The following is a 23063-nucleotide window of genomic DNA, read 5'->3' as shown; positions in this document are numbered from 1 at the left end:
GCTCGGGTTCAGCGCTAGGAAGCGGGGGCGTGTTAGAGTGACGACCAATGGGTGAAGCCCCGTGCGCTCTTACGTCAGTCCCAGAACCAAGCCCCCGGCCCTGTGTGCTTAACTCCTGACTTGAGGACCATTCCCAACGTTTGGGAACACGACCCTAAGCCGACCACCTCCTGCGGGTCTTAATTGTCTCGCATCCCGCCCCCTAGAAGTGGAACATGGAATGCAGCCAATCACACTTCTCCGGATCAAAAGCACGCTCCAGCATCAGCCAATGAGCAGTAAGTATGCATGAATTAAGTCATTAAGTCTCCCCTGGTTGGGACTCTTAATTCCCTGGCGGGAATCTAAGAAATTACAGCCAATAACTTTTGACGTTAGCCCCGCCCTGAGCCCCGCCCCCTCCTAGGCTTCAAAATTTGCGCGCGGGTTTTTGTGTGCAGTGTGAAGACCGTGAAGGTCGCTGGGTTGGTGCCCAGGCCTTGCGGGGATGGCTTTCTCCTCCCACTCCCGCCCCTCCTCTGCCCCTCGTCCCCTCCGCCTCTTCTAGGGTTCGCACTTCGGGGACCCGCATTTGCAGCTCCGCTTGGACGCGGAGATTCTGAAGCAGCGTTTCCAGCCGCCGGTGCAGCGAACGAGCGCACCCTGTCGGGAGAGGCGCGCCGGCCGGCCCGGCTTCGACTGCACCGGAGCTTCTTCCCTACCGGACGATTCCAAAAAGAACAGATGGTGTCACTCTTGGGATATCTTGTCACTTGAGAGTGAACTAAGACCAATTTTTTATGTGAAGCTTGAGGGTCTTATGTGTATTTGGCTGTTTTTAATGCTGATCTTATGAAAATTACTGACAGGTGGATGGTAAAGGATTAGATGCATATTATTGTATGCGGGACCATGCTGTTCCCAAGGTTCCCTTTTTTTTTTTTTTTTTTTTTTATTGTCTTTTTCCTTTTTATAGGTACCAGGGATCCAACTCACAACTGCCTGCTTGCAAGGCAGGCGCTTATGCCACTGAACTAAATCTCCAGCCTCCCCAAGCTTCCCTTAACTGCTTCCTGTAATTTTTATTTTTTGAGACAAGGTCTCGTTCTGCATTCCAGTCTGGCTTTGAACTTACTATGTAGCCCGGGCTGGACTTGAACTCACAGTGATCCTCCTGCCTCAGCCTCTAGAGCGCCAAGATGACAGGCGTGCGTCACCATGCAAGCACAGAATATTTACACAGTTGCATACATCTGTATAGGTTAACTCCTCCACACCATGATTTACGTATCTATATTAAAGTATTGTCTCAAGTTATACAACCTGAGAATCTAGAGACATTTAGTTATAAAAGAATCTCTCTTTCGGTCTTTTTGAGACACGGTTTCTCTATGCAGTTTGGGCTGGCTTTGAGCTCACTTTGTGGCATAGACTGGTCTCGAACTTGCAACGATCCTCCTGCCTCAGCCTCCAAAGTGCTGGGATTACAGGTGTGAGCCCCTGAATGCATTCTTTTGGTTACGGGAATAAAAAATTCTACAAGAGGGGCTGGGGATTTAGCTCAGTGGCATAAGCACCTGCCTTGCAAGCAGGCGGTCGTGAGTTCGATCCCCGGTACCGATAAAAAGAAAAAAGAAAAAAAAAAAAGTGTAAAAAAAAAAAATTCTACAAGAAAAAAACTCTTGTGGTTAGTTTAAACGCAGGGCCTCGCCTCTCAAAACCTTTGGCATTGGAGCTGGGGATTTAGCTCAGCGGCATAAGAGCCTGCCTTGCAAGCAGGCAGTCGTGAGTTTGATCCCTGGTACCGATAAAAACGAAAAGGACAAAAAAGAAAAAAAAAAACCTTTGGCATTGAGTCGGCCTGGTCATTTGGTCCAGAGCCATGCTCTGCCTTCCTGAAATCCCTGTCTGGTCTGCGTGTCTCCATCCCGAGGCCACGGTTCTGTCCCCTCTCACAGCTGGGGCTCCCCTAGAGCAGCAAACTGGGGAGTCTCTCGGACCCTCCCAGCAGTAATCCAATGAATGAGCTTTTTTGCCCGATTCTTCTCCATGTTCCCCATTTGACCGCCAGGGGGCGCCGCGAGCCCGTGCGGGGCCGGGATGGCCGGGGGAGGTCAGCGCTGTCCAGACGGAACTCTCCTGTGGACCACGTGCTCTCCGAACCCACCACTTTCTCCACCTGGAGAATGGAGAGGTTATGAGACTTTGGTGACATGATAGAGGCAAAGGGTGATGTGCTTGACACGAGGTGAAAACTCAACAGCACCTACGACGCGGAGGAGGCGGATGGTGGCTAGGGAGGGTCTCCTTGTGCAGTTCAGGCTGGCCGTGCACTCACTGAGTTGCTCGGGTTGGCCTTGAACTCACGCTGATCCTCCTGCCTCAGCCTCCGGAATGCTGGGATGACCAACCTGTGCCACTACGCCTGACAATTATCATTATCATTATCATTTTTTTTTTTTGTCTTTTTCATTTTTATCGGTACCAGGGATCGAACTCACGACTGCCTGCTTGCAAGGCAGGTGCTTATGCCGCTGAGCTAAATCCCCAGCGATTATCGTTATTATTATTGAAGGAGGATTTTGTCATCAAAGAGAAAAGAGAGCTAAAACAAAGATTGCGTGAGTCCTGGAGTATTTCGGTGCTGTGCCAAAGATGTGAACTCTTAACAATTTTTTGCATCCGACATATTATATTGGAACATTTTTATGAAAAATTAATAAAGATGCGCAACGAGGCTGGCGTTGCAGCTCAGTGATAGAGTTTGTTGCATGTGTAGGAGGCCTGGGGTTCCATTCCCAAAACTGGGGGGGAAAGACAGGAAGAAGAAGAACTGACAATGCTTTTAGATTTATGTGTTTATTTGATTTTTTGAAACAGGGTTTTGCTATGTAGTTTGGGCTGAATTTGAGGTTTTGCTTTTTTTTCCAGTACTGGGGATCAAATTCATGACCTTGCGCTTACCAGGCAAATGCTTGAACTGCTGAACTAAGTACTCGGCCAGCTCCCCTTTACATGTTTCTCTTACAGTGCTGTCCAGTTTCATCCGTGCTGCTGCACATAACAGGGTTTCGCTCTTCTTTCTGGCTGCATAATATTCCGCCCTGAACACAGGCCACACTTCTGTACCCATTCACCTATCAGCAGTATTTGTGCTGCCAGAAGTGTGTGAGTGCAGAAATCTTTTTCGTATACTCATAGCCCTGGTGTGAGATTGGCAGATCATATGGTAGTTCTATTTTTAGTTTTTTTGAGGAACCTTCATATTATTTTCCGTAATAACTGTATTAATTTGCATGCTCTCTGGGCATGAAAGTTCCCCTTTTTTTTGCATCCTGGTAGCATTTGCTGTTTGTTTGTCTTTTTGGTTATGCCAGTCAAAGTGGGGTGAAAAGGGCTCTTGTGGTTTGTATCTGTATGTCTGATAATCAGTGAGGCTCAGCATTTTCCGTGTCCCCAATGCTGACCATTTGCTTTGCATCTGAAAGTTTTTGATTTCCTTCTTCTTGTGAGAGAAGGTCTCACTGTGCAGTGCAGGCTGGCCTGGAATTCACTATGTAGCCTTGAACTCCTGGCAAACCTCCTGCCTCAGCCTCCCGAGTGCTGGGACCACAGGTGTGTACCCCCATGCTGGCTGCTGGATAAATTCTCCAGCGAATTTTTTCACTCATCCTACTATCGCAGGGTCTGGGGTTTCAAAACCTCTGTCTCTCTGAGGCCACTGGGTCTAAAAAGTGCCCATAGTGACTTCTCCCCAATGGGCCAGAAGTGACACAGACACGGGTGGAATCTGGGAGTCACTGGACTGTGGCTTCTGAGCCATGAGTGTCCCCCTCCCCACTAAGCCATGCTGAGGGTCATGATCTTTTCCTCCTTCTGGGTTCCCAAGAGTCTTTCCCCCAGTGGAGGGAGGAGCTTTAAACATTGCAGTCAGAACTATCCCTTGTTTCCTTAGAACAACAGCCAAAGTCCTCGTCACAGCCCACAGGGCCTGGCAGGACCTGCTGTCCACTCCCCCGCCTCTGCCTCCATCGTTCTGGGGCTGCAGTTGCGCCAGCCTACTCATCCAATCCCACAAACCACACTGAAGCCCCAGGACTTCTGCTCTGATCATTAGTCCTTTTGTCTCCCATCCACCAAACTGTGGGCTTCACTCTCTGAAATTACCTTTCCCTTCCTACCCTAAATATCTCCAGAACTCTCACCATATTCTCATCAATAATGCCCTGTTTTTTGCTTTGCTTTCTTGTTGTGCTGGGGGTCAAACTTTGATCTCTCGTGCTAGACACGTGCTCTAGCACTGAGCCACATCACCAACCCTGTCCAGTTTCTGTTATTTTTACTTTCTTTGAGACAGGGCCTGGCTAGGTAGCCCAGGCTGACCTTGAACCCATGGCGATCCTCCTGCCTCAGCCTCCCCAGTTCTTGGATTATAGGATGTGCACTGCCACACTCAGTGCATTGATCACACAGAGCACAGTTTGCACAGAGTGCCTGCAGGAACCCCTGTCCTCCCAGCAGTCTGGGAGGCCGAGGCAGGAGGATCATGCGTTGAAACCCAGCCTGGATAACTCAGCAACTTAGCAAGAAATGGGCCCAAAATAAAAATATAAAAATAGCTGCGAGCCCTCAGTGGTAGAGGGCTCCTGGGTTTTGGTGTCCAGGAGGAGGCAGCGTGCACCAGTGACTGCAAAGGCGTTTGGGGGTTCTGACCCAAGCCTGGGGGAGGTCAGAGGTCTGTGCCACCGTGCCTCTGCAGGCATCAAAGGCTGATCCCAGGGACCTTTGTCCCCAGCAGCACGGTGCCAGCATCGCTAATGGGCAGCTCTCAGAGGATCTCTGCTTGCCTTGCAGAGCAAAGATCTGGGGGTGAGCATTTGGAGGTGCACGTTCGGAGCCCGGGAGGTCCCCATCATCAGATATTTCCCAACTCCAGCGTCACCTAAGGCCGGTGGTCAGCGCTGTGGTGTTGGGGGGCAGCCCCCGCTCCCCTCCGCCCGGGTTTGTTCTGCTGGGTTCGCAGTCGGCCTCCAGCTCGGGGGCGGAGCCTCTTCTGCACCTTCCCGCCCCTGGGGAGGGGCTCGCGGGAGGGGGTCTTTCCGGTGGCTTCGGTTGCCCTAGCAACCATGGGGGGTACAGAGGGGTACGGGGGTGGGGGACGGGGGCACAGGCCAGCCTGGAACCAGGTCTGGCAGAGGCGGAGCTTCCTGGGGATTTGAACCTCTGGGCCTGTACCTGGGGTCTCTGGGCCTCAGTTTGCCCCTCTGTAAAATTGGGACATCATTGCCTTTTCTAAGACACTGTTTTCGTCTTTGGTGGCACTGGGGATGGAACCCAGACCCCCAACTTGGAGATACCCTCAGCCCCCGTGTGCTAATCTGTTTTTCTTTTTGCCAGACTAAGGAATGAACGCAGGACCTTTGCGCTAAGCTATATCCCTGGTCCATCTATATCTACCTGTTTATATTTTACCTTTTTTTTTTTTGTACCAGGGATCGAACTCACCACCTCGTGCTTGCCAGGCAGGCTCTGTGTGTATTTTACTTTGAGACAGTAGCTTGTAAAATATCCAAGTTGCCCAGGCTGGCTTTGAATTCGCAACCCTCCTGCCTCAGCCTCCCCAGTAGCTAGGATTACAGGAGAGCAACATCATACTTGATTCTCTACATGCCAATTTTTAAAGTTTCTGCATCTTTTTATATTTATTTGTTTCTATTTTGAGGCAGGGTCTCATTATGCAGTTCACGCTGGTCTTGAGCTCACTTTGTAGCCCAGGCTGGTCTCAAACTCGCGAGGATCCTCCTGCCTCAGCCTCCCGAGTGCTGGGATGACAGGCGTGAGCCACCCTGCCTGGTTTCTCTGCATCTTTTGGGTTCTCACCTTTGTAACCAACCAAATTAAATCCCATCATTTCAATGAATGTAATTATGGACTACAAACATATATTCGTGACAAAATTTATTTTTGTGTGTGTGAAAAAATTTAAATTATTAAATTTTCCCATTTGAGATTATTTTTTCACTAAAGCCCTGATGCAGAGTTGTTGAGCAGGTTTCTTTCTTTCTTTCTTTCTTCCTTCCTTCCTTCCTTCCTTCCTGTCTGTCTGTCTGTCTGTCTGTACCAGGGATCAAACTCGTGACCTTGAGTTTGCCAGGCAGGTGCTTGTGCCCCTGAGCTGAACCCCCAGCCCCCAGGTTTCTTTTTCAAACGTGATTTTTTTCCAATACATTTTTCCAGGGTGGTGTGTGCCTGTGACCCCAGGACTCCGACTCTGGGAGCAGAGGCAGGAGGATTGATTGCCCCAAGTTTGAGGCCAGCCTAGGCTACATAGTAGGACACTTGCCTCAAACAAAAATTAAAATACAACTTTGCAACAAAGCTGTCCCTTTTTAGCACACAGAGGCACAAATTTTCCACAAAGCTGCGTAGTCACTACCTACCACGGTCAAAATGTAAAACGGTTGCTTTAGCAAAATTCCCCAGGCTCCTTCATACCCAGACCCCACTCCGCCCCAGGTCCTGCCCGCTACTCATCTTCCCCTGGCCCTACACACCTGCCTTTTCTAAAACATCAAAGAAATGAGGAAATATAGCTCAGTGCGATGGTACATATCTGTTATACCCACTCTGTGGGAGGCTGAGGTGGGCAGATCGTAAGTCTGAGCCCAGCCTGACTTAGCAAGACCGTGTCTCAAAATAAGAGATCAAAAAGGCCTGGGGATACAGTTCAGTGCAAAGGTCCTGGGGCCAGCCTCTAGTATAGCAAGAAAGAAGGAAGAATGGACGGAGGGCAGGGAATGGAATGGAAGGAGGGGCTGGGGACGTAGCTCAGTGGCACGGTGCCTGCCGGGCAAGCCTGAAGTCATGCGTGAGTTCAGTCTCCAGAAAAAAAGAAGATGTGCTTTAGAATCGGAAGGGGAAAAAAACAAGATGGAATTGTACAGTTGTGTGCTTTTATATTTTTATTTGTATTTTAATATACCTTTCCTTCTTCAATGCCCTTGAGATTCCTCCACATTATTACAGATTATCAGTCCCTTCTCATTTATGTACTTATTTATCTTGTCTTTTTGAGACAGGGTCTCGCTATGCAGTTCAGGCTGGCCTTGAGCTCACTCTGTAGCCCAGGCTGGTCTCCAACTCACAACGATCCTCCTGCCTCAGCCTCCCGAGTGCTCAGATTACAGGCATGAGCCACCTTGCCCAGCTTATATATTTATTTTTGTAATTATTTCTGAGGTGCTGGGGATGGAACTCAGAGTCTCATGCCCTCTGGGTAAGTGACCTGTCACTTAGTTATATCTGCAGTCCCCCAAATATATACGGAATTAGCCAGCAGGGTTCAATGTAACTGATCCCGGTTTTTTGGCAACGGTCAAAGCATTATAATGAAAAGCCAGCTGAGAGACCAGGCTGCAGCTCAGTGGTGAGCCGTGGTGGTCTGCTGTGTGGAAGATTCTTGCCTGGGTTCCAACCCCAGTAACTTAAAAAAAAAGAAATGGATACAGAAGCGCTTACCTATAATCTCAAGCACTTGGGAGGCCGAGGCAGGACGATCACCAGGAGTTCAAGGTCAGCCTGGGTTACATAGTGAGACCCTGTCTCAAAAACAAAAACAAAACAGAACAATTTTGTTCTGAGCTATGCAGTACAGGCTGGCCTTGCATTCACCATGTAGCCCAGGCTGGCATCCACAAATCCACAAATTTTTTTTGTGGCTGTGTCTCACCGAGTTACCCAGGCTGGCCTTGAATTTTGCAGTCCTCCTGCCTCAGCCTCCTGAGCCGCTGGGATAACAGGTGTGCACCACCAGGCCCGACTTACTGCTTCTGAGCTCCTCTTCAGTGAAGAGCTGGCAGGTGCTCAGGACGGTGGGACGGTGACTGCCCTTGTCATCCACTTACTATGCAAGGCAGGGGCGCTTTGCTGAGAAGCCAGCCTCCGTCCAGGCTCCGGGGCCGAGTCTGCATCTGGTGCCCACGTGGCGAGGCAGGGGCTGCTCAGTGCGCCTCCCCGCCCCGGCGTCCTGCAGCTGTGCTGGCCCAGCCCTGTCCAGCTCGGCTTCTGGAAAGCTTCTCTGTGGCTGCAGGGCCCCTTTCTCCAGGCCCGGAGACTCAGAAAGCTGGTCAGGTCTCAGAGGCTTCTCCCCTCCAGGTTCTTGAGCCAAACACCCTTCCTGCCTGGGCTGGGGTGGGGGTGCAGGGCCGGGAGGGCGGAGCTCAGGCTGGGGCCTCCCTGAGTGGGTGATCAGCAATAGGAGGGTGGTGGTGCTGAGCGCTGCTCTCCGTTCCAGATCCCTGGGGACAAGAGGACAGAGGACCAGGGCGCCCACGCTGAGAGCGGCCAGGTCACTCTGGCTCAAATCCAGCCCTGCCGTGTGCCCGGCAGTTCGGGCTCCCTTCGGAGACTGTACCAGAACGGCCAAGGCAGGGTAAGTTATCAAGAGCAGGGGTTCCTTTGGGCTCAGGGTCTGGTCCAAGGCCAAGGCCCATGTCTGGAAATGGCTTTTCTGTTGGCAGAAGCTCCGGCCACGCTGGGCATCACGTGATGAGGGGCAGAAAGACCAGAGGGTGTGGACATGTGTCCCTGCGTCCCTCCAGCTCTCTGTCTCTCTGTCCTGTGCCATCTTGTTTTCTCCCCGTCCTGGGCACTGGGAATGCTAAGCGCGGGCTCTACTGCCGGGCTGTGTCCCAGGCTCCCTCCTCCTCCACCTCTTCTTCCTTCTCCTCCTCCTCCTCTTTCCTCTTTCTTTCCTGCTTTCTTTCTTTTTTTCTGAGACAGTGTTTTGCTATGTAGTCCAGGATGGCCTTGAACTCTAAAGAACCCTCCTGCCTCAGCCTCCCGACTGCTGGGATGACAGGTGTGAGCCACCAGTCCCAGCCTCTGCCTCCCCTGATTCGGCCACTAGAACTCAGTCGGGGGGCTCTGTCCCAATGCCCCTGCCCAGTGGTCATCATTACGCAAAGCCTGCACTGCCCCAACCACGGTCAGGTTACGTGTCCTTGTGGAGGGTGGCGTACCATGGTGACCGCATTTTAACCCGTAAAGCCTCGGGCCCACGTTCAAACCATTTCGTGCCATAGCACTGAATTCTCCTCATCTCCAAAGTGGGGCCACAGGGCTGGGGTCAGAGCGTAGCAGTGCAGGAACCAGCCTGGTCAGAGCAGGGTCCTGAGTTTGAGTCCTATTACACCTCACCCCAAATGGGGCATTAACCCAGGTGTGGGGCTGCACTGCAGGAGGCTGAGGCAGGAGGCTGCAGGAAGTTCAAGGCCAGCCTGGGCTGTGTAGTGATTTCCGGGCCGGCCCGAACGATGTAGCGAGACCCTGTCTCTAAACACCAAGTTAACTAAAGAAACGGGGTGATGACAGCACTAATACGCACCCTTGGGGAGCGAGCGTGCTCCCCGCCAAGCCCAGCACACAGCCGCTGTGCAGCCAGCCAGCGTTAGCCATTATTGTCCAAGACCCTGTCATTAGTGGACTGCTGTCCTGCCTCTTCCCCTGCCCTCCTTCCCGGCCTGGGCGCTCTCCAAGCCCAGGGCCTAGTTTCCTTCCCCTTGGTGCCTTCCCAGCCTCTTCCCCTGATCTCTGGTGCTAAGCGGAAGTCCAGGCCTCTAGGTGACCTGGCCGAGACCCTGCGAGGCCCCAGAGGTGGGAGGGAGGCGGAAGTCGCCCTGCGGTGTGGTCAGTGCGCCCCGGGGACATCACCTTGGAGTGGGACCCGCTGTTCCCGGGCAGGCAGACAGCCAGCCGGATGTGTCTGTGGCCTTGACATCACCCCAACCTCTCGGGGCTCAGGGGAGACTGCAAACTGCTGAGCCAGGCTGGCGCGGGGTGGTGGCGGCTGGGGGGGCACTTCCTGCCCAGTCTTCAGGGCCGCGGAGAGGAGGAGAGGAGGTCGGAGATTTCCGCTCCGGTGGCCCTGCCGGGAGACCGGTTCTCCCCCCTCCTCCCCTGCGGCGGGCCGAACACCTGGTGTCTAGATGTTGCCCTGGCAACCCATCTCCATCTGCAGAGGAGCGCAGGGTTGTGCTGAGGTCCAAGTGGACCCCAACTCTGGCCTGGAACCTCTCTGAAATCAGCTTGGGGAAAAAGAGTAAAGTCTAGGATGACACCTTACTGAAGGTTTTCTTTTTCCAGTGCTAGGAACTGAAGCCAGGGCCTTTCTATCAAGCTACAACGCCAGTTCTGTTGTTTCTTTTCAGATCGGATCTTGCCACGGTTCTCAGATTGGGCTCCATCCAGTTTGAGATCCTCCTGCCTCAGCTTCCCAGAACGCTGGGATTACAGGTGAGCACTATCACACGGTCTTCCTTCACTCTTTGTATCTCTTCACCAAAGTATGAATGTTAGGGCTGCTGGGCTGTTTTTTTTTTTTTTTTTTTTTTTTTTTTTGTGGTCTCTTTGAGACAGAGTTTCACTCTGCAGTTCAGCTTGGCCTGAATTCATTTTGAGGCCCAGGCTGTCTGTCCTCAGACTCACAGCAGTCTTCCTGCCCCAGCCTCCTAAGAGCAGGGATCGCAGGTGTGTGCCACTATGCTGCATGGCGAGTCTGTCAGCTTTACATGGCAGTAACCAAAAAGCCTAACTAGGGCCTATCAAAGAACGTGACATATTACATGCACTTGTTGTATGCATTGGTGTAGCGTTAGTGTGTTCTTAACATTCAGTCGTTATGTGTCACTCCCTGTTTCTGGTCGGTACTGGGGCTTGAACCCGGGTGTCACACACTAGACACGTGGTCTACCACTGAGCTACACCCCAGTCCTCGTGCTGGGGATGGAACCTAGGCTGTCATGCATGCTAAGGACACATTCACTGAGCTACATCCTCACCTCTGTTATTGCTAACTTAAATGTAAGCTTTTTCTTAACATAAATCGAAACTCAAAAAATATATAAATTGAAACTCAATGTGCTGAATAAGAAATATACATAGTGGCACAAGTGCCTGCCTGGCAAGCATGGGGTCATCAGTTCAATCCCCGGTACACACACACACACACACACACACACACACACACACACACACACAGAGCCGGGCAAGGCAGTACACACTTATAACTCAAGGATTTGAATGGCCAAGAAGTAGCATTGGCTCGTTTAAGAGCAGCCCGTGCTACATTGTGAGACTTTGTCTTAAAAAACAAAAGAAACACAAAAACAAATAAAAATGTATTTGTGTGTGTGTGTGTGTGTGTGTGTGTATACACACGCTTGCAATGCTAAGGACTGAACCCAGGGCCTTTGCACTGAATTACATCCCCAAATTAAAAAAATTCTTTTAAAAAATATTTATTTTTTCATTTTGAGCCCTGATTTCACTTTGTACTGCAGGCTGGCCTTGACCTCACTGTGCAGGCCAGGCTGGCCTCAAGCTCACAGCAATCCTCTTGCCTCAGCCTCCTATACAGCTGGGGTGACAGGTACTGATATGTACACCAGCCCTGATGTGTGCATTAATGTTACAGGGGCAGAGCATTCGCCTGGTATGTGCAAGTCTCTGAGTTGCACTGAAAACCCAGTTATGAAAGGTTTGGTTTTGGTTTTGGTGGTGCTTACCGTAGGCCAGAACCCACGATCTCGTGCACGCTATTATCGCCCTGCCTCAGCCTCCTACGTGCTGGGTAACAGGCCTATTTCACCACGCCACACTGGCAAGAACTCATTTGTAACTGGAAGTCAAGATATTTGTTAGCTTTTTTTTTTTGAGACGGGGTCTCTGTATGCAGTCCAGGCAGGCCTTGAGCTCACTCTGTAGCCCAGGCTGGTCTAAACTCAAAGGATCCTCCCACCTCAGCCTCCTGAGTGCTGGGATTACAGGTGTGAGCCACCACGCCCGGCTCAGCTTTTATTTTTTAATGGCTTAGTAAATTTTTTGAATCGTTAGCACGTTGGAATTTTTAAATAGCTCCTCAGGGTACACTGTGGAAGCTGGCCCTTCTTACCTAATGTTCCTCCCTGAGGGTGACAGCTGTGACGAGCGTCTCGCATGCCTTTGCCCGGAGGTGGCTCGTGAAGCCACAGGCAAATGTGTGTGTATTTATACAGCTCTCTAAAATACACTCAGCAGTGGAGAAAAACAGCGCGCGATGCTTTTGTTACTGTGATAGGCTGAAATCGGTTTTGCATCGGTACACACAAGACTGTGCTCCATTTTTAAAATGATTAATTATGTGGTGCAGAAGGTTCAACCTAGGGCCTCGCACGTGGTGGGCACTCAATCTCTCCGGCTGCCCCTGCCACTTACACATTTGTTGGTTTGGGACAGGGTCTCCCTTGCAGCACAGGCTGACCTCGAACTCACAGCAATCCTCCTGTCTCGGCCTCCCGGAATGCTGGGACTCCAAGCATGTGCCACCGCGTCTGTCTGCAGCCCCCATTTTAATCAATCAATTAACTAATGACTTTCATGGCGCCTTGTGGATGCTGGACAATGCTCTACCCCTGAGCTCCATTCCCAGTTTTTGAATGTTCACTTTGACGCATCTCTCTACGTATCCCAGGCTGGTCTTGGCCTGCCGTCTTCCTGCATCAGCTCCTGAGGAGCTGAGATTACAGGCCTGCCCCACCACACCTCAATCCACTTTTACTTATTTGATTTTGGTACCAGGAATCAAACTCATGACCTTGTGCTTGCCAGGCAGGTGCTGTGCTGCTGAGCTATACCCCAACCCCCGTTTTTATTTTTATTTTTGTCTTTTTGAGACAGTTGTTCTGTGCAGTCCAGGCTGGCCTTGAACTCACAGCGATCCTCCTGCCTCAGCCTCCCGAGTGCTGGGATGGCGGGTGTGCGCCACATGCCTGGCCGCCTTTCTCACAGACGTTCAGGGCTCCACTGTAACCTTCTCATTGCGTTCCCAGGTAGAATACGCATAAAGCAGAGAGTAAGCAGCCGCTCCTTATTTTTTATTGGCTCCATCGCAAGGAGCTGGGCAGCCTTCGTTTTTGCCATTTAATTTATTGTGGAGGCTGAACGTGTGTGCACATGCTATGAAAATCAGAAAGTACAAAGGATGCCCAGAGGGGAAGTGGGGCAGGCTTTCCTTCATCTCTCTCATCTCTTGGTTTCTCTTCCAGGAAGTGTGCCAAGTCTCTTTCCTCCTTTCTTCGGGGTATTCTGTGCCGAGAGTCCCCGCTCCGCAGGAACCGGGAGCTTTGTCAGTTCCTCTGGTGATACACGTGGGTTTTGTTTTGTTCTGTTTACTTTTTGAGACACAGTCTTGCTCTGTAGTCCAGGCTGGCCTCCAGTTTGTGGCAATCCTGCCTCAGTCTCCCCAGTGCTGGGGTTACAGGTGCACGTCACCATGGCCTGCCGGATGGTAGCACGGGCACCTCCAGCCTGTCTGCAGCCCGGTTTGTGGTTACACAGCAAACAGACATGCAAATAGGTTATGTGCGCATTTGCACAAGTGCTGGTCTTTCCTCCCCACCGTGCTGGGCCGGGACCAGGGCCTCACTTGTGCTAGGCGAGCCCTGCATTACTGAGCCACACGCACCCCAGCCCCTGAAAACCTCTTTCTTTTTACCTTTGTTTTTTTTTTTTCCTGGATGTGCTAGGGATCAAACTTAGGGGTGCTCTGTCACTAAAGCAGATCCCCATTCCTGGTTTCTTTTTTGGAGGTGAGGGTACTGGAAATCAACTCAGGACCTTGTGCTTGCCAGGCAGGCACTTATGCCACCGAGCTGCTTCCCAGCCCAGATCCCCTTTCCTTTTAATTTATTTATTTACTTATTTTTGACTCAGACTCACTAAGTTGCTATTCATGGTGGGACTCAAACTTTGGATCCCTCCCTCGGTGCCAGGGCTGTTGGGCTAGCCTGGCTCTTTGCATATATATTTATTTTTGCCGGTATATGTTTTGGGGAGTTGATACAAATGCCCTGCTCATTTTTAATCCTCTTTCTCCCCGCCTCACTCTCCCCTCCTCTCTCCTCCTCCATCTCCAAAACATCTGGCTCGCGTTTCCCACCATCTTGCCTCTGTTTTATGGTTTATATATGCTCAGGGCTCCTCCAGGAAGAGAAACCACCACGGAACAGTCACCTTTCTGTGTCTGTCTTATTTCACGCACATTATGGACTCGAGACCCTCCCACAGCGTGGGATGCACTCGCTCTGCTCTCCCGCTGAATTACAAACCCACCGTGTCTGCACAGCGCCTGTTTTCCACCCATTTCTCTGCAGTTAGTTTGGTCCTGGGATAGACCCAGGGTCTTCACACTGAGCTGCATCCCCGCACTTTTTCAATTTTTATTTTTTTTTTTTTATTTTTTTTATTTTTTTGTCTGAGCCGCTAAGGTGCCCGGGTTAGCTTCCAACTTTAGCTCCTCCTGTCAGGCCTGCGCCACCACACCGGCCTGAACTCTGGGATCTTACCACGGCGGAGGACAATCCTGCCTTTGGAGCAGGTTGTGGCACGCACTGGGATCCGAGCTGCTGGGAGGGCACACAGAAGACCCCTCATGGCTGTTTATGGAGTTCTTACGGAGAAGGTGCTCCGAGATTCCTCGTTGAATAAAAAAGGCGACTGCGTGCTGCCCCTCGCCCGGCCCCCAGAGCAGGAGCCCAGTCTGCAGCGCTGGGTGAGCCCACCTGGCTGGGGTGACGTCATAGCAGGCGTGACGTCACTCGCCCGCCGGTTCTCACGGGTGGGGGCTGGGAGGGGCGGGGCAGAGTGGGGGGGCGGACAAAGGGGCCCGCGCCCCGCCCCCGGCGGCCCCCCAAGTCCCGGCGGCCACATCTGGAACTCAGGCCGTCGTCGCCGGAAAGGGGAGGCGAGGAGGGCGGGGCCGGGCCGAGGCGGTGGCTTCCCCGCCCCCTCCGTCCCTGTCCTCAAACCGGGACGCCGAGCCCGGGCGCAGCCCAGCTCCGCCGCCGCCGCCGCCCGCCCGGGAGCGCAGACGCGGCCGCCCTGCTGCCAGGCGGGAGGCCGGTTAGCCAGGTGAGCGCGGGGCGGCGGGCGGGACGCCGAGCTCGCGGGTCCCAGCTGCAGGGGCTGGGGGGCCGGGCGCAGCGTGGCCCGAGACGTGTGCACGGGTGGGTGCGCCCCGAGGGTCCCCTCCACGGCTCCGCGCGGCCCCGAGCGTCTCGGCCGCGAACCCCCAGTCTGTGCTCCCCGCCTTCCCCGGGCAGGAAGTTGGCGCCGAAGACGCGGCGGAATCCGAGCGCTTTCGAAGCTGGAGACTCTGGGAGGCGGGACGTGGGTCGCGGGGAGCCGGTGGGGGGCGCGGGGGGCGGGGGACGGCGTCCGGCAAAGCCTAGGGCGCAAGAGTGCCCCGCGCTGCAACGCAGGGTCAGGAGGGGGACCCCGGGCAGGACAGACGTCACTGCGCGCCTAGCTTCGTGCCTCAGTTTCCCCGAGTCGTCGGTCTCTTCGTCACCCCCGCTGGGGCATGGCTTTGTTCTGGACGAAGAGAAGAGCGGCGATGTGGCTCAGGCGCCTTTTGGTTTCCCTCCAGCCTAGCGATGACCCGTGGGGGAGGCACGCGTGGCGTCGCACGCTCCGCAGAGTCCCGGGCCGAAGCTCGCCCCCTCCTCCGGCACGAGTTGACTCACCCGGGGATTTCCACCCCTCCTCCGCCTCTGACCTTGTCAGGCAGATGCCACTCGCTGAGCCCACGGTGCCCCCATGGCGCCAGGCGGGCTTTGGCACATGGGGTGCAGCTGTTACAGCTCGGACCCCTCCCCTCCCTCTTCTGTTCCTGGGAATCTGGGGGCGGAACCCCCTGGCGGGATCCACGGGGGTCGCCCACCCATATCCGACGGTGTCGGGGACCCGAGAGTGTGACAGTCTCGGGGTGAGGAGGCGCCACCCCAGCGCGAGCGTGGATACCGTGCATTCTTCCGCCAGATAAGGAGGCCAGGAGTGCGGCCGGCGCGGGGCGGGGCGGGCCTGCCGCGGTCTCCATGGAGACGGGCCGGGCTTGGCTGGCTGGGGCTGCCGGGAGAATCAGGCATCTCGGCCCTTTTGCTCTTTGGGCCCCGACTGCGCCGAGCAGCCTCCCGCTAGGGTCTCCTTGGCTGGACCCTGCACTCATTCATTGGTCGCTTCACCTCTCTGCCCCCTCCTCACACCCCCAGAGTGCCTCTTTAAATCAGGCATCCTACGAAGGAACTTGGTCATTGGCCGACAGCAATTTGCATCAGACAGTGGAAAGGCAGATGCACGACAAGATAAGGTCTTGATAGTGGCAAGTGCTGCGGAGATAATGAGCCAAGATGCTGCACTAGAGTCTGGGGAGGCTGCCGCCGCCGGAGGGCTCGTGGTCGAGGAGGTCCCTCTGGGAGGTGACCTTTATAAAGAAACCTCAAACCAGAGACAGGCGAAGGCTTTGGGAGGAGGATGCAGCAAATGGAGAAACAGCAGGGGCCAAGGATCAGAGTCGGGATCTGGGTGGCTTTTAGGAAGTCAGCGTGGTCTGGGTGGCTTTTAGGAAGTCAGCGTGGTCACAGTGGCCCGTGGCTGGGGAGGTGAGTGGGCGGAAGCACGGTGGGCAGGGGCCACACCACCGGGGCACGGGGAGCCGTGGAAGGTTGTGGAGCTGGGGCGTGACCTACCTGCGCGTTGGGAGATAAAAAGGCCCCCCATCCCCCTCCTGGGTGGAGGATGGAAGAGGCGGGGTGGGGGTGACAGCCAGGGAGGAACCAAGTGGGGATAGGGCTGGTCCTGGCAAGGGACAGATCTGTGGGTGACAAGTGGGAACTGGGAACAGTGACCGCAGCGTCTGTCTGTCTGTCTGCAGCCGGGAGGCCGAAGCACGGAGCTGGGGAAGCCACGGAGCCTTCCTCCGGCCTGCTCTTCTGCTAATCTCCCCGGGAACTGTTCTGTCTGAGTCCCCTTCCAGTCCCTGTAACTTGGTTTCACCTTACCAGGCCATTGTGTCCAGTTGGTGTCTTTTTCGGTCGTGTTCCTTAGGTGTTCACTACGCAGTTCATGTGCTGCTAGCCAAGGCCCGGCTGGAGCCTGCCGGCCTCCTGCTGCGGCCTCCTGAGTGTTGGGAGTACAGGGGTACAGCACGACCCTAGCTTCTGGAGTCACTTAGTGGAAGCCAGGACTGTCTGGGGAGACGAGCAGGAGTCCGGCTCTGCGCAGAGTGTGGGCCTGAACCTGGCCACCCTCTGATCATGCAGAGGGTGCTGCTTCTGCGGCTCGAAGCCTGGATTCGCTTCCTGTTTGTGGGAAGCGTTGACCTGCCCAAGCCTCTGCCATGACAAAGTTCTGGCCGGGAAGAGGAAACTAGGATAGTACGGGCCTCGGTTTCCCCTTCCGGAACTAAGAGAGCGGCCCTCGTGCTACTGATTGCCTAGGTTCCTGGTTCTCAGCTCAGACTTCGCAGTTGGGAGAGGACCGACTTTCTGGCCTGGTCCCTCGGGGGCAAGGGCTGAGCACATTTCTTATTTCTCCAGGAAGCAGCAGTAAATCTTTCCCGTTCCGCCACCAAACTGGACAGGGGCGGTGAGCTGCAGAAGGGGCGGTGGTCAGAAGAACCCTGGGCTTTTTGCCCACCAGCTAATGTGGTTCCTGGGCCTGGGAAGGGACCTGAATGCTCAAGACTCAGGCCAGTGTCGGGGCGTCTCGCGGGGTGACCCAGCTGTGAGGCAGCGGTTGAACCTGGCCCTCAGGGACCGAAGGCGCGCAACTTTAACTCCCAGATCTAAAAAAAGAACTGCGCGCCACCACTTATAAACTGGGTGGGTGGGACGAACTGTAGAGTGCCCCCAATTAGGCCAATCAGTGCCAGAGGACGGAAAGCTCCAGCCAATAGAAAAATCGCTCTGTGGTCTGGGATTGAAAAGTGAGCCAATCAGAGTGCAGGCGGTTTCCGGGCCCGACGGCCAATTTGTTAAGGTCGGGCCAGCCTGGGACCGGCTGCAGCGGGCAGAGGGCATCGGGTTGCCCGGGGCCCTGTCCGACTGTGGAACAAGGGGCCTCTGTGTACCGATCAGGGCGGGGCAGCTGTCCCCAAGGACACGCACAAGCTCTTCTCTGTTCCCAAACTAGGACGGATGTCCCTCTGCCCAGAGGGAGCAGCTGCCCCTTTGGGGACAGAGGGGGCGTCCGGGAATTGAGATGTCTGGGCGACTCCGGAAGCCCCTAGCACCCTTACGCTCACTCACCCCAAGAACCGGCCCAACCAGCCTTTTCTGGCCGGTGGCTTCAGGCTCACACGTGTCCGTGCCAGGCCTGCTTCCAGGGACTCTCTGTCTTCCTGTTCAGTTAGCAAAGGCCTGGAGCTGCCTCCCCGCACCCCCAAGCCAGCTGCTCAGGGGCGCCCCACCCACACGCTGGCTCCCCCGAGTGCGCCCCTCATCTTCCAGGCCCATGCAGTCCGCCGCTTGATGCTTCCCTGGCTCAGTTTTCCTGGGGGGGGGGGGGACTCAGGTTTCCATGGAAGCGGGTGCCCTGCCCCCTCCCCACGGGCTCACGTGACTCTCGGCGCAGCTGCCTCATCTCTCCAGCCAGGACCTCCCAGATGGGTGTCCTGTGAGCCCCCCATCCCGACTCCCCAGCCAGCCTGCCCCACACCGGATGTGACTAGGACTCCACCCTGTTTGTTCCAGGGGCCTCACATCTGGATTTCATCCTGGCCAGGGAGGGGGTGCCAGCGCCCTGCCCACCCCTAGGGACCCTCTGGCCCGGGGCAGAGTGAGACTGCGCTGATGGGAACAAGCTGTTAGGAGTCTTTTTCTGTTGACTTAGTCAGCATCCTCTCCCAAAAAGCTTGGGTGGAGGGCACGGGTCAGGAGCCCTGGGCCCCGCCTCGGGAGAGGAAAAGGAATAGGCAAGCTGATACTTCTGTGTGCTAAGCAGTCTTCACCGACGTTTTGTTTTTAAAAATGGAGTCTGGGGACTGGGGAGTTAGCTCAGCAGCATAAGCTCCTGTCTTGCAAGCAGGCGGTTGTGAGTTCGATCCCCGGTACCGATAAAAGGCCAAAAAAAAAAAAAAAAAAAAAAATGGAGTCTGGCTGTGTTGCCTAATCCTCCTGCCTCCCTCTCCCAGGCACTAGGATGTCAGGTTTCTGGTTTCATGTATTTTTCAAAAGGTTATTTTTAGCCAGGCCTGGTGGCCCTGACCTGCATCTCAGCCCTTGGGAGGCTGAGGCAGGAGAATCACGGTGAGTTCGAGGCCAGCCTGGGCTGCACAGTGAGATTTTCTTGTCACTCTTCTGAAGGAGGCTTTCTCGTACCCACTGCACAGAGGAGGGTGCTGAGGTCAGAGGCTGGGTATAGAGTGCCTTGCCCAGGTCAGAGCTGCAGTGAGGATGAGCCCAGGCTGCACCGTCTGGCATTTCTGTGCCCTTGAGATAGAGTGATGCTGTGAGGGCTGAACCCCAGGGCGCCCTGGTGTCTCCCCACACTCTTATCTTTGGAGCGCCCAGGGCCTCCAGGCTTCTACCCAGCCTGAAATGTGGCAGTGGGTGGTAATGAGCCGGGCGGTGCGCTGTCAGTGGCAAGGATCTCGCTGACCTAGGTCACAGTCCTGCACGAGGCCCGAGGCGTCTGTGTGTTGGAAAGAGGAGATGGCTGCTCCAGGCTGCCCGAGAGGTTCCTTCCGACAGGACAGGGAGGGAGGGCATCTGTCTGCTCCTCTGAAAGATGGCTTTGAAAGAGTGCCCCTCGGGGCTACGGAGGCAGTGGAGCCAGTCTCGCTGGCCCTCCACTTTCGGGAGGTGTCCAGGAGTGTACGGACATCCCTGGGCATCCCGGGTGTAAGGCAAGACTGGTACCCGGGCACGGTGCCGCACGCCTGTAATCTCGGCACTCAGAAAGGCTGAGGCACTAGGATCCCAGGTGCCAGCTCAGATTGGAGAATTTAGCAAGACTCTGTCTCAAAATAAGAAATCAAAAAGGCAGGTGGGGATATAATTCAGTCTTGGGTTCTGTTCCCATGATCTGGAAAAAAAACCCAGAGGAAGAAGAAAACATGATGATGAATCCAGCTTCACATGGCCACACAGTGAGAAATCCCAGAACTAGAAGGTTTTGTTTTCCCTTTTTTGAGCTGATCTCACTGTGTAGCCCACATTGGCCTCACACTCACAGCAGCCCTCCGGCTCCTGAGTGCTGGGATTACAGGTGTGTGCCGAGACTTCATCCGGCACGGAGCCAGAATGTGAACAGCCAGCATCTTGGTTGGCAGCAGCCACAGCAATGACCTAGTCTGTCTGTCTGTCTGTCTGTCTGTCTCTGTCTCTGTCTTCTACAGTTGAACAGCTTCATGGCCCCGGCCGGCCACTGAGCCCCACCATGGGCGCTTTCTACTCCGAGTACCTCAATTCCAACAAGGTCCTGGAGCATTACAATTACACCAAAGAGACGCTGGACGTGCGGGAGACGACGTCCCGCCAGGTGGCCTCGGCCTTCATCGTCATCCTGTGCTGCGCCATCGTGGTGGAGAACCTGCTGGTGCTCGTCGCCGTGGGCCGGAACAGCAAGCTGCACTCGGCCATGTATCTCTTCCTGGGCAACCTGGCGGCCTCCGACCTCCTGGCGGGCGTGGCCTTCATCGCCAACACCTTGCTGTCGGGCTCCGTCACCCTGCAGCTGACGCCGGTGGAGTGGTTCGCCCGCGAGGGCTCGGCCTTCATCACGCTGTCCGCCTCCGTCTTCAGCCTCCTGGCCATCGCCATCGAGCGGCACGTGGCCATCGCCAAGGTCAAGCTGTACGGCAGCGACAAGAGCTGCCGCATGCTGCTGCTCATCGGGGCCTCATGGGTCATCTCGCTGGTCCTGGGCGGCCTCCCCATCCTGGGCTGGAACTGCCTGGGGCGCCTGGACACCTGCTCCACTGTGCTGCCCCTCTACGCCAAGCAGTACGTGCTGTGCGTGGTGACCATCTTTTCCGTCATCCTCTTGGCCATCGTGGTCTTGTACGTCCGCATCTACTGTGTGGTCCGCTCCAGCCACGCGGACCTGGCCGGCCCGCAGACGCTGGCGCTGCTCAAGACGGTCACCATCGTGCTGGGCGTCTTCATCGTGTGCTGGCTGCCGGCCTTCAGCATCCTGCTCTTAGACTATGCCTGCTCCGTCCGCTCCTGCCCCGTCCTCTACAAAGCCCACTACTTCTTTGCCTTTGCCACCCTGAACTCGCTGCTCAACCCTGTCATCTACACGTGGCGGAGCCGGGACCTGCGGCGGGAGGTGCTGCGGCCCCTGCAGTGCTGGCGGAGGGCGGCCAGGGCAGCGGGACGGCGGGACAGGACCCCCGGCCACCGCCTCCTGCCCCTTCGCAACTCCAGCTCGCTGGAGAGGGGCACGCACATGCCCACGTCGCCCACGTTCCTGGAGGACAACACGGTGGTCTGAAAGGCAAGGGCCAGGCCGCAGAGCTGCCGACAGAGGGACTGCTGACCTCAGATAGAGGCTAGGGGCTGCCCAGCAAGATGCCCCTGCCCTGGGCCTGGGGGCCTGCGGATGGCCCACAGCCAGGATGGCCGGTGAGGGCATGGAGTACCCGGACGCAGGGCTGCCATACGGTGGTAGAGGCTGGTGTGGGGACCCTTAAAGGGCTGGATTGTCGGTGGGAGCACTTTACCACCAGGTACAACCAGCTGCGTGTGTGTGCATGTGTGTGTGTGCACGCGCGTGTACTGGGGATTGAACCCAGGATGCTCACACGGAGCTAGGTCTCTCCCTTCTCCTCTCTCCCCTCCTCACTTTGTTCGATTTTTTGAAATGGTCTGAGTCAGCAGCCCAGGCTCCCTCCAGCTCTCAGTGATCCCCGCCTCAGCCTCCCGAGTGCTGAGATGACAGGCGTGCACCGCCATCCCCAGCTCTGGCCTGCTTCTTCTTATTTTTTGAGACAAGGTCTCACCAGGCCACTAAATTGTCCAGGCTGAGCTTGCACTTGGAATCCTCCTGCCTCAGCCTCCCTGAGGACTGGGATTACAGGCATGTGCACCAAGCTCGGCCCTGGTTTTAACATTTTTCCGTCTGAACCTCTGCCCTGTGTCCAGCTCCTTTGAGTTTATCGTCCTGCCACCTTCTGTGGACAACCTTAGGCCGCGTCTTGGAATCAGTGTCCCTGGAGACTGCAGGCTTCCTCCCCAGCCCTCCAGGCGCAAATCCACAGCTTCCCCAAATGTCGCCAGCCACTCCTCTTTCCTCTCATCTGCCGGGAAAGGAAACCACGAGGTAAAGACAGGAAGGGGGGCTGAGCCCCATTTCCATTCTTGAACCTTATTGGCCAGTTGCACTGCTTGAGACTCAGAAAAGTCACCCAGGGCTGGAAAAGCCAGTTTGGGGGGTGCTGTGGAGGCCCCCATGGGGCAGGGTGACACAGGAGAAAATTCAGAGAGAGATCTGGCCTATCCTGCCCACTCCCACCCCAAAAGAAGCAGCCTCAAGCTCCTTGGCCCTCGCTTCTCCCCAGTCTGGGACCCCCGGGTCCCCTAAGGCAGGGCAGCCCTGAGCCACTTGGGGCTGGGGTGAGACCTCGCCTGCCGCCTGAAGGACTTCGCTGAATTCTGTGGAAGGGTCGTTGCGGTACATATTTATGTGTCTGTGCGTGTGTGTGTGTGTGTGTGTGTGTGTGTGTGCCTGTGTGTATAAATCCAGGGTGTGTGTGACCTCCCTGCACCCCGATACCCCTGGAATGGATGCCGTCCTGTGTCCCCGGGTCCCTGTCCATACTGATGCTGCCTAGGGGTTTTGGGCTCTGCCCACACCCCTTTGGAAGCTCGGGCTCATCTCACGGGCCGGGAAACTCCTCAAAACAATATCTTGTGAATGCAGAGGCTGGGGGCAGGGGGATCTGGGGGCCCAGGAGCCATTCGGGGCCTTGTACCCCTCAAGAGCTCCCCAGATGCCCCCTAAGCCCAAGCCCAGACCTGAGCCAATAAACGGTTCAATTTGTCTTTCTGTGTTGTATCTTTGGGGGCTGAAGGTTGCTCCTCTCTTCCCCGTTTGGAGCCCCAGCCCACCCTCGACCCCGCCAGAGGGGAACTGTGGTGACTCTGGGGCTCCATCCCCTGCCCACTGTATTGTTTTATTTTGGGACAGGGTCTCACTTAGTCCCTGAGTTGCCCAGGCTAGGTTTCAATTTGCAGTCCTCCTGCCTTAGCCTCCCAGGGTGCGAG

At 55.2% G+C, this 23063-nt stretch overlaps 1 protein-coding gene across 3 annotated transcripts; it reads left to right on the top strand.

Moving 5' to 3' along the window:
- The first annotated feature begins 127 nt into the window (after window positions 1-127).
- Window positions 128-22841, top strand: S1pr2 (sphingosine-1-phosphate receptor 2). Of its 3 annotated transcripts, XM_013145300.3 has the most exons (4): window positions 128-278; window positions 8273-8410; window positions 10188-10272; window positions 20192-22841. In XM_013145300.3, exon 4 carries the CDS (start codon window positions 20233-20235, stop codon window positions 21289-21291), a length of 1059 nt encoding a protein of 352 aa, XP_013000754.1. In that variant the 5' UTR covers window positions 128-278; window positions 8273-8410; window positions 10188-10272; window positions 20192-20232; the 3' UTR covers window positions 21292-22841. The 3 variants fall into 3 exon arrangements, with proteins under 3 accessions (XP_013000754.1, XP_013000768.1, XP_003460901.1); XM_013145314.3 differs by lacking the exons at window positions 128-278; window positions 8273-8410; window positions 10188-10272 and adding an exon at window positions 14436-14566; XM_003460853.5 differs by lacking the exons at window positions 128-278; window positions 8273-8410; window positions 10188-10272 and adding an exon at window positions 14791-14925.
- The last annotated feature ends 222 nt before the right edge of the window (window positions 22842-23063 follow it).

This window comes from Cavia porcellus, unplaced genomic scaffold, assembly GCF_034190915.1.
Source record: "Cavia porcellus strain 051 isolate PalLab524CR breed Dunkin Hartley unplaced genomic scaffold, mCavPor4.1 scaffold_17, whole genome shotgun sequence".
Classification (NCBI taxonomy): Eukaryota; Metazoa; Chordata; class Mammalia; order Rodentia; family Caviidae; genus Cavia; species Cavia porcellus.
Note: the sequence above shows the minus strand (reverse complement) of the source record. Positions and strands in the feature narration are given on the sequence as shown.